This window comes from Microtus ochrogaster, linkage group LG7_11 (assembly GCF_000317375.1).
Source record: "Microtus ochrogaster isolate Prairie Vole_2 linkage group LG7_11, MicOch1.0, whole genome shotgun sequence".
In the NCBI taxonomy this organism is placed as follows: domain Eukaryota; kingdom Metazoa; phylum Chordata; class Mammalia; order Rodentia; family Cricetidae; genus Microtus; species Microtus ochrogaster.
Window position 1 is genome coordinate 20,355,574 of NC_022032.1, and position 11,289 is coordinate 20,366,862.

Sequence of the window (11,289 nt, forward strand, 5' to 3'; positions counted from 1 at the left end):
ACACACACACACACACACACACACACACACACACACACACACACACCAAGCTGTTAAGAGTCTGAATTTGGGGGGGGGGAGCTATTGGTGACCTCCATGTGACCCCACATTTGATTCTCAAATCCCAAAGTCAGCCTCAGGATCAGTGACAGCAAACATTTATAGAGAGCTGGCTGGGTTCCTAACACAGGTCCAAGAGACCAGAGGATGTCTGAGTACATTGTCGTTGGCCAATGAAAGTTAGGAGAGCTCCCTGTTGGCCAAGCCCAGAACTTGCCGAATTTCAGTGCAAGAGGAATTAAGAACAGAGCTTTCAGGACTATGTTGAGGTCTGTTGTAGATCAGAAAGAAGACATTCCGAGGTCATGGAAAATGTCAATCATCAGGATTTTCAGGCAAAAATGTCAGCGCTTTCTTCCCCAGAAGAGGGGAGAAAGGTAAAGAACGCCGAACAGTTGTCTGTTGGACTGTATATAAGCAAGTCTCATGTGTATTTTAAAGCAGAAGTCGCTCTACCCCCACATCAAGAGTTCTAAATGAAATGCCCAGCCTGGCGCTAACTTAGAGTTAAATCCACCAGGGATGTTTTGTCCATTAGCAGACGCCTCTGTCATCAGCGCCTTTCAAATGGAAAGCCCTCAGTATTTCACAGACAGAAAGACAACCCTGGAAGAAAATGGGCTGAGCTAATGGCAAAATGTTTTCTTGAGAGCCTTGCAAACCATTGCATTCCAGGCTTCAATTCTCATGAAAGATTAAACAGCTTTACACACACAGACTGTTTACTCAGAAGAGTATTTCAGAGCGAGCCCTTTAATAGGTATCTAGCTGCACTTGCAGATAAAGGTGCATACCTCCTGATTCACTGTACTTCTTCCTTAGGGAGGAAGCTGGGCATCATTGCGGCTGCCCAGATACCAGCCTTCCAAGCCAGTAAGTCCAGTAAGTCTGGCCCATCAGAGAAAAAGGAAAATAATTCTGAAGAGAGCCTCTCTGTGGATAATCCCAGTTTCTAATTTCAGCTACCTGGTCCTGTCCAGGAGAACTGAGATTGCAGGAGCAGGAATCGGCAAGTGGGCACAACCCTGCAAGCCCTTCTCAGGGCTACAGATGAAGGGAGAAGGTGGCTGGGCCTACGGAGCCTTTTATACCCAAATGTAATGCCCATGTATAAGCCTGTGGGAATAATTTAGATTCAAATCTAGGTTCAAAGCATCATCTTGAGCTTGTGGAACTTGGTGAAAGACTTCCAGATCAGACGAGGTGTTGGTCATCTACCAGGGAATTTTCTAAAAGTTTGCATGTCTTTGACTTGAGCTCAAAAGTCCGACTAGATCAAAAAAAATCGGTGTTCTCCTGCTGAACAGGCAGAGGCATTGGGCACAATTTTGCCTTCTCAGTCAGATTTCAAATATGATCATCCTCCCTGGGACTCTGTCAGGACTTCATCTCCACTGTTCTTTTTGTCTTTGAAACACAGATTTTTGAAAGGTCAGAGAAGGACCCTTCACATCTCCCCACACACACACACACACACACACCACCTGATGGTGATTTGGCCTCGTGTGGAGAACAGTGTGATCTTCACATCCAGGTCACATGGCACAACAGCAGGAAAGAAGAAAGCTGCTCCCATGACCCTTGGACAGTCTTTCCATTGATCCCTGTAGGCTGTGGTGGGTTCATGTGCTGTCATGTGATCATGCGGTGGTGTCACCACCACCACCTCATCCTATTATATAATTCGCCTTGACATTGGAGAGGCCTCCTTTGCATTTTCCTGCGCTTTTTTAAGTTCTCATTTTTTAAAACTAGTTTTACTCTGAAGCAATTCAGACCCTTAGTCTCCCTTTCTCACAAGAAAATGAACCTGCTAAGCCATTTATAAGGTTATAATTTTTCAACCCTATTTTTTTTTCTTGCTGCCACTTACTGTACTTATTTATTAATAATAATGGCTGTTATGTCTGACATTATGATTTAGGTGCTATTTCCAACACCCTGTAGAGCACTGGTACCTCTTCACACTGAATTCAACTTAATTCTCCAAAGTTAGCAAAACCCATTTCTTGAAAAGTTTCCCTAGATCTCACACACTGGGTGCCAGGGGCTTCTGTCTATAACTTTCTTCCATAATTATAATTTCAGGAGCAGAACTGGGGTCAGTACTGTACTTCCAGAAGATTCTGATATGTTGCTTGTGCCTTTTAAATTTTAGTGTATCTGATCATTTAGCAGAGCACATGAAATGATTGTTTTCTGAAATAGAAAGTCGGGAATCTCAGGTCCCGTTTCTCCTTTAAAAATCTAAGATGGATATTAAAAGCACAGGCCTCTGTTCATGGATCAAAACTCAACCCTGAACTCAACCTTAGCATAGCTTGGGATATTTAGTTAGACATTTTGTTTGGGGCCTAAACGCAAAGTTGCTCCTTTATGTTGTATTCAGATTATCGCTGTCTAATGCGGTGGTTCTCAACCTATGGTTCATGACCCCTTTGGGGGTCAAATGACCCTTCCGCAGGGGTCACCTAAGACCACAGGAAACCACAGATTTTACATTAAAATTAACAACAGTAGGAAAATTGCATTTATGAAGTAGCAATGAAAGTAATTTCATGGTTAGAAGACACCACAACACGAGGAACTGTATTAACTGGTTGCAGCATTAGGAAGGTTGAAAGCCACGGGGTCTAAAGGAACAGGGCTCCATCTTCATCAGCTGTCCCATGGGGAAGCAACAGGCACACTGGTCCAACTGCTTGGAACATCACCTTTTGTGTCCCTGGAGAACAGCACTCTGCATGATCAGCTTCTGTTTTACACACCTATGTTTAATGCCCTCTGCCTGCACAGGATCTGGGGAGAGGCACAATGCCCTGACCTCCAGAGGTCACTTGAAGTCTTCCCTGAAATCTCAACTCCAATACCAGTTAGCTCATTTTCCCTAAGGCTAACTTACTTCATCAGTTTCCAAAAGGCTCCCATACATAGTTAATTCTATAAATTTATTGAGAATATTACTGCCATTACTGGTGAGCTGTCAGTTCCCAGAAGGCTTCATGAGCCATAGAGAACTGTGACTTTAGTGTGGCAGGCAGAGAGAGACATTCTCAAGTTGCCATAGGTGCTCTGGAAAGCACCGTAGGTACTAGCCCCAGCTAGCCAGAAGTCCTAGAAGATAGCCATGATGTTTTCAAAGAACCCAGAAAAGCAGTCTGACTTCTTTGACCACACTGGCTTCCCAATGCTCTAAGGAAATGGAGAGCCTTAGCTGGCCTGTCCCCCTTTGCAGGAATGCTTCGTTGTAACAGAAGTACAAAGAAGCCTGTCTGCTAACTTGTCTTCTGAAGGGTCTCATCTCTATGTCCGATAGAAGAGTGTACACAGGTTTTTTTGGGGGGGGGGCAGCTCCCAAATAATAACATGGAGACTTACTATGAATTATGAAAGCTCGACCTTAGATTAGGCTTGTCCCATTCGCTCTTAGAACTTAAATTCATTCATATTTTTATTAACCTACATTCTACCACATGGCTTTTACCTCTCTCCCATTCTGTGTGTCTGTCTTGTTCTGCATCTCAGTGGTGTCTCCTGTAATTGCTCCTCCCCTTCCTCTCTCTCTCTAGAAGTCCTACCTATCCTTCCCACATAGCTATTGGTCGTTTAGCTCTTCACTAAACCAATCAGAAGGTGCCTTAGCAGAGACGCATCTTTACAGTGTAAACAAATATTCCAAAAACAGGTTTGTTCTTTTATGGCCTACAACCGTCCACAGATGCTTCCTCTTTTAGAATCACTTAGGCACAGGGAGGGAGCTGACTTTCCTGGAGCCTGGGCAGAGTTTCTCCATCCTTGAGTCAACTTTCCTTTTTCTGAGTAACCAGTCATGACCACCTGCTTGTCTGTTTTTGCCTTTTAGATTTCAAGTCCAACTTCAGAGCTGCTCCGATCAGATCTGTGGACGTCTACAACGTTATGTGCAATGTAGCAGGCATCACCCCACTGCCCAACAACGGGTCCTGGTCCAGGGTGGTGTGCATGCTGAAGGGTCAGACCAGCTCGGCTTCATCGGTTTCACTGAACCGCTGTGCCCTGGTCTTGATTCTCCTCTTATGCTTTGTATAGCTGGTCGGATTACTCATTCCAAAACACTGCTGCAGCGAGGCCTGCCACCAGCACGGGACAGTTTTCATTTTCTTTATCAATAATAGCTTATTAACACAATCAAGGCCATTAAAGTTATAAATACATCATTCTTGGATGATTATGTACACATAAAAAATTTCTTAAACTATTTTACCTAGGTTTGACATTTTTACCTTTTCATTCTTATGACTATTCAGTTTTCTCCTTTCTTTGCACATCCTACAGAAGATAGCGATGTCTGTCCCAGCAACAGCCAAACTTTAAGTGGATATCCTGTAGTCATCCTGGGTCCCACATCGTGCCTTGCCCTGTCAATCAGGCCTTCTGGGTTCAATCTACATCCAAGGGCTCATATTTGGGGATCTGCAGCCAAAATTCTGCACTGTCTTCTCTATTCCAGAAAGAGGAGGTCTAGCTACAGGAAAGCAATACATGCTGTCTGTTTCTGCCATGGTGCATGGTGTTTTTATAACACCATCTCAGAAAGCACATAGGCCAGTAGAGATCACTGATCAACCAATTGGGGGTATCTAAACACTAGACAACTCATAGAACCGGTGGAAGCCATGATTTCCTCTCTCAAAATCTGTGAACACAATAGCTTCTCAGTTTCACTGAGTGCAACCTTGCAGGGTTCCGTGAGACTTCATACACAATCTCTGATCTGAGTCTGACCACCTATTTCCCACAGACACTGCAACCCTTTAGCTCCCGGGTCGGGGTGGAAAGCAGGTAAACACCTGATATGTCAGCATGGGCTTAGGAAGGAAGAGCTGGCTCAGTGATAATAGTATGAACATTAGAAATCGTAACTCACTGCTAGGAATGGTGATATATCAAATGCAACTTCATATTTCAGGAGTCCAAAAGACAAATGTAAAAAGAGTTGATTTTATTTTTAAACAATTAGAGGCACACATACAGTCCTCTACATATGTAGTTAGACTTATGAGTTTCACTTTTCTCTTTTCTTTCTTTCTTTCTTTCTTTCTTTCTTTCTTTCTTTCTTTCTTTCTTTCTTTCTTTTTGTTTGTTTTGCTTTGCTTTTTCAAGTCAGAATTACACTGTGTAGTTTTGGAGCCTGTCCTGGGACTCACCCCATAGACCAGGCTGGCCTCCAACTGGCAGAAATCTGCCTGCCTCTGCCTCCCAAGGGCTGGGATTAAAGGCCTGTGCCACCACCACCCAACTTGGATTTTTTTTTTCCTTTTTTATGGTGAGGCAGCAAGACACCTTCAATAGAACGCAATCTGAATTTCGATCTTGAGCATTTTCTCAGCCTAGTATTAGGCAATACGACACTGTCTCACAAGGCTGGCCAGAAGCGGCAGTGAACCACCACTCCCACCCAGCCACGTGATCCTGGGTGTAAACACACCGCACCTGAGAGCGCTGTGTGTTGCCACACTATGAGGTTCTGTAGGATGGGGTATTAAATTCATTTTGAGTAAATAATATTTCCGGTACATGGTGGTTCTATTGGGGTGTGACCCCACTGTAAGTGGAGGAAGTAACAATGTAAGTTGTACATCTTGTTGCTTAGGATCCGAAATGAACTGACAGCAGATGATTCACTAAGTGACACTGCCTTGGGAAAAGACAGAACATCAGAGCTCAGGAGGAGGAAGCCTTTGTCTGGTGCTCGCCTTGACAAAACAGCTCCCGGGTTTGCTGAAGATGGTGCAGAGCAAAAGATCACCGCTGAAAACTGGCGCATTTAGCCTCACAAGAGACATCTAAGGATTTATGTGATGTGTTTTTAAAGCTCCAACAAGCCATGGAATCAATTGGAAAGGAGGCAAATCAGCCTTTGTTGTGTGGCTGAGAGCAAATTAGTGCTTTCAGAACACTGATACGAGCCGTGGAAACAGACATCTATTGTTCAAAGTTTTCTCCCCCCCCCCCACAAAGAATGGTGTTTTGTTGAATTCCAGGAAGCGGGGCTTGACTTCCTCTACAGAAGAAGGGCTTTCTGAGAGACAGTCAAGTGATTAAATTAAAAGTGAATCATTAAAATCAAGAGGGGATAATAAGATTGTACACAATGTTGCATTTTTCTTTCTTGGTCTGTTCTGTTCTTTCCTTCACTCATCCTTAAAAACCCTTAAGTTATATAACCAATTTTCAGATCTCTGTCTGATAAAGTATAATTTCTCAATAAGTCATGTTGAATACACGGATGAGAATGAGATACCAAAGGAATCTTGAGTAGAGGTCAAATAACAAAATTTAGGAAAAACATTCTTTGCCCGAAACTAATGCATATATTCTGATGACATAATTAGTTGGCTGAAATTTGTTCTGCTTTAAACTCTGATTATTTTCCCCACCCACTCCTAACCCTGCTTAGCCTCTGAGGTGCGATGAGACACAGTGTGTTCACAGCACTATAGCTTAGACATTCTAAAAGGAATGTGTCTGTAAAAGTAAGATGTCCTGGGAATATGAACATCCATCCATCCTTCTGAAGTTTTCTGAGACTTGAATGCTGATCCCAGGAGGGAGATCACCAAGCGGACCTACCACAGCGAAATGAGAGGGATGGTCTTCAAATTAGAGACGAGACTAAGGGCTACTTTCTCTGCCCACATGCCTCATCTCCAGAATCCAATTTAATTAAGTTCTAAAGACCTAACTGTAAACTACCATAGGTCCAGGGAATTCTCACAAGCCTAGAAAAGTCTTACATTATAAAGGCCCAATTCTCTTCACTTTTAATATGACTTTAGAAACCCATATTTGATCTGCGTTCAGCCACAGATAGTACCTTGTAAACCCTTCCAGAGTCACAGGAATTCTTACAACACTTGTAAGTCATAATAATGAAAGTTGGGGCTTTCCCGAGGAGACGTGGGTTTTAATTCATTCCTGGGACATCTGAATCCCCAGAGACCCATTTCATAATTAGTCAGTTTCTCCAGGGATCATCAGCTGACATTGGCCACTGACCAACCCCTTTGGGGGTCAAGCTTCCATCCCTCCAAAACCCAATGAGGGAGGCAGGGTCCGAAGGCTCTTGGGGAGGAAGAAACTTGTGGAGGAAAGAGCAATAACGAAGTCAGCTTCTGCCGTTCCTCGTGGTTCTAAAAATCCCAACGGTGCTATCAAACCAACTTGGACATTGTTCAAGACACATAGCCCTTTTGTGGAATTTTCTGTTTCAAGTTTGTGTAAATGTCAAGAGATTTCCAAGTGTGATTTTTTTTTTTTTACCAAAGTCAGCGACTATAAATTATTCACTACAGAAAAGGAGGGCATAACCAATGTCCACTGGTTATTAAACATTTGAAACTTGGTCTCAAGTTTACGCTAAGGAGAATATGTCTTGCTTAGAAATCATAAAATAGCATCAGTACAATGCCTTGAATGTTTATATTTTAAATGAAAAGAATAAATGTCAACAGGGAGACGTAAACTTCTGATACTCTCTCTTTCTTGTCTGGGGTTGCTTCAGTTAAGTGAATTTTCCACATTTGGCTTGCTGTCTCTTCTTATCTCCCAGTTGACAATATCATTACACCATAATTCATGGACTAAATGTATTCTATCACAGGTTTATAACTTAGATGGGAGGAAGGAAGGAAGGAAAGAAGGAAAGAAAGAAGAAAGGAGAGAGGAAAAAGGGAGGGAGGGAGGCAAAAAGGAGGGTGGGAACCTATCTTAGTTAGGGTTTTTATAGCTGTAAAGACACAACATGACCACAGCAACTCTTATAAAGAAAAATGTTTAATTGAGAGAGCCACACCCTTTGTGGGCCATTTTCTTTCAAACCGTCACAGAAGGGAAAGAGAGAACTGGGTAAGCGACTCAATTTCAAATGCATTCAGCATATTAATTTTTCTTTTTTTAAAATGCAATATTTTATTAATTTTTGAGAATTTCATACATGCATACAATGTACTTTAATCCTAACCACTGCCTATGCCGGCTCAACTCCTCCCAAACTACCCTAACTCCCCTACCTCTCCAACATTCACAATCTCCTTTTTCTTTTCCATGTTTTTAACCCTGAGTCCAGTTGGGCTGCCCATATACTCACAGGTGTGGGTCATCTACTGGACTGTGTTTGATGGGTCACAGGGGCCACACCTTTGGCGAACACTGACTCTCCCACCCCTAGATGCCAACAGCTCCTCAGCTGAGGGCGGGGACTTGTGAGGGCTCTCCTTTTCACAAAATACTAACTTTTTTTTTAATTTATTTATTTATTAAGGATTTCTGCCTCCTCCCCGCCACCGCCTCCCATTTCCCTCCCCCTCCTCCGATCAAGTCCCTCTCCCTCATCAGCTTGAAGAGCAATCAGGGTTCCCTGACCTGTGGGAAGTCCAAGGACCGCCCACCTCCATCCAGGTCTAGTAAGGTGAGCATCCAAACTGCCTAGGCTCCCCCAAAGCCACTATGTACAGTAGGATCAAAAACCCATTGCCATTGTTCTTGAGTTCTCAGTAGTCCTCATTGTCCGCTATGTAAGTCCGGTTTTATCCCATGCTTTTTCAGACCCAGGCCAGCTGGTCTTGGTGAATTCCCGAAAGATCATCCCCATTGTCTCAGTGTGTGGGTGCGCCCCTCGCGGTCCTGAGTTCCTTGCTCGTGCTCTTAAGAATATAATAAGTTATTGAGGGTGCACTCACTTACTGTACCACTCGTCTGGTTGAAGTGCACAGGGCAGTAGCTTTTCGGGTATTCACAGTGCTGTACAACCAGGCTTGTCACCGCAGTTCCACAGCCATCAGTGCTTAGCATCCATTCCCTACCCCTTCCTGTTTCAGTTAAGGTCATGGTAAAACACCTTGAACAAAAGCAACAAGGAGGAAAGGGTTTATTTACCTTTCTACTTTCAGCTAGTAGTTCATCCCTGGGGTAAGTAGAGCAGGAACACAAGGCAGGAACCTGGAGACAGAAACTGAAGTAGAAGGGGAGGGGCTGCTGCTTACCGCCTTGCTCACCGTGCTGCTTACACATCTCAGAGCCACCTGCCTAGGGGTGGCAACATCATCACAGTGGGCTGGGTCCTCCCACATCACTCATTCATCAAGAAAATGCCCGACAGATTTGCCTATAGGCCAATCTTACCAAAGCATTTTCTTAATTGAAATCCCTCTTCCAAAACGACTCTGTCTTGTGTCAAGTTGACACAAAACCAACCAACATACTGTCCAACATTAAGCTGCTTTCTGTGCCAACAACTTTGTCAATTTGGGATATTTTATAAACATACTTTGGTGTATAGCTCCGTTCACTAAATACAATTTTTAAAGGTTGTGGATTGAATCCATACTTCATTCATCTATAAATAACATCCCGTTATATGGATAGATACTATTTTTATTTATTTATCCATCTATTGGCCAGCATGTTATTTTTCCTCACTGTTTAGAAATAAACAACACAGATCTGAATATTCATATACATGTTTTGTGTTCATATATTTTTGTTACCTCAGGAATATAACTAATACTATATGACAACTTTATGTTAAACTTCTGAGGAACTTCCCCACTGTTTTCTGAATTGCTTTCTCCACTTCACCTTTCCACCAGTCATCTTCGGCTTTCTGTGCACCACGACTGGCACTTGTAATTACTAGTCTTTTGGGATCGTAGATTCCCACATGAGGAGCCTGGACAGACAAGGTCAAGAAGTAGCTTCTGTCACCTTTTGAGTTACTTTCTTCATCATTGTGACAAATTACCTTCCAGGAACAAATGCAGGCGCTGTGGCCGGGAAGGCGTGCCTACGGGAGGGGCTCTGTCCAGTGTTGGCTGTGTGGTAAGGCAGCTGGGCATCCAACAGTAGGCAGCAATCAGCGAACAGCATCAGCTGCCAGGCTGGGCTGCATCCCCCAAAGGCCTGCCCCACAGTGACTCACTTCTGCCAACCAGGCAACGTTCCCAAAGGTTCTGGGACATCCCCAAGGAGCACCACCTGCTGTGAACTAAGTGTTTAAACTCGTGAGTCTGTGGGTGTCTTTTCACATTCAAACCCCAATTGTCACAGTGATACATGTCATGGGAAGGTCGGTGATAGCAGAGTCCGGACACTTACAGAGAGCTGAGGAGGATAGGAAATGCTACCTATATATAATGAATCACAGGCTCACTCTGGAGGTCAGCCACTGGGTAGTCATGTTCACCCACCCTGGGCATCAGAGGCTCACAGAGGCAGGGTTTCGGTCAGGCCTACAGAATAACTGGAGGTCTGGGTTTGAATGATGAAGCTTAATGTTTGATTGCAGCATATACCATGTGTTCCTACTTCTCACACTGCAATAACCCAGGGGAAATAGAATAGAGCATCTCCCAGGGGACTGCCCACCGCTTCACATGCATCTTCACTCTCTTGCATAGCATGTTGGTGAAGTGTGCATGATGGTCACGTGCATTAATTATCCTTCCATGAGTGCTGAACATAAGCACCATGGGTTTCCTGAATTCACTTTCAAATACTGAAATTAAATTGTTTTAATGGCATGCAAATGAATGTAAGTAGATTAATACAAAAATAACATGAACTCAATTTTGATGGCTTGGGGAATAAATATAGCCATTTTTCACGAATGCCTTACGTTTACCATCCCATGTCAATAAAATTGTTAAAAGGAAGTGGAATAGTCCATTCATAGCATGAGTAGAAACCATAAGCCTTCAATACATTTGGGCAACAGCCAAAGATGGTGACTACTTCATGTGTGATATTTTCATAGCATTCTCCCGAGGCTACCAATAAATCTTGCTTTTAATTAGAGGACAGAGCTAGCTACTAGCTTACCAAAATTAACCATAGAGGTTTTTAGAGGACTGAGAACAGATAGAGAGGCATAGGAAGTAGTAGGGTGGGCTTAGCAAGGGTCTTGACTTTTTGGGTTGAGGAAAGAAAGTGAGAGGAGGTCACTGTTCCACCACCTCTCTAACCATCCAGGCTCTAACCCCAATAATCAATAAAAAATAAATATATAAAATAATAAATATAAAAAATAAAATAATCAATAAAAACTCCTGAGTTTTTATTGATAAAGAATAATTAGATAGACGCTTCAGCTGGTCTCCAACTCAGGCCACAAGACCACAAGATCGCCACTCATCCCTGGATTTGCAGCCACTGAAGCTGCCACAGTGGCTGACTTTTACCTCTCCTGCACGT

The 11,289-nt window shown here is 43.3% G+C and overlaps 1 protein-coding gene across 1 annotated transcript in view; it reads left to right on the forward strand.

Moving 5' to 3' along the window:
• Enpp6 (ectonucleotide pyrophosphatase/phosphodiesterase 6) overlaps nucleotides 1–4,254 on the forward strand; it is a 95,212-nt gene extending 90,958 nt beyond the window's left edge. The window contains exon 8 of the mRNA XM_005362587.3: nucleotides 3,923–4,254. Coding sequence (XP_005362644.1) covers nucleotides 3,923–4,128 — 206 coding nt within the window. The 3' untranslated portion in view covers nucleotides 4,129–4,254. The remainder of the gene's footprint in view (nucleotides 1–3,922) is intronic.
• The last annotated feature ends 7,035 nt before the right edge of the window (nucleotides 4,255–11,289 follow it).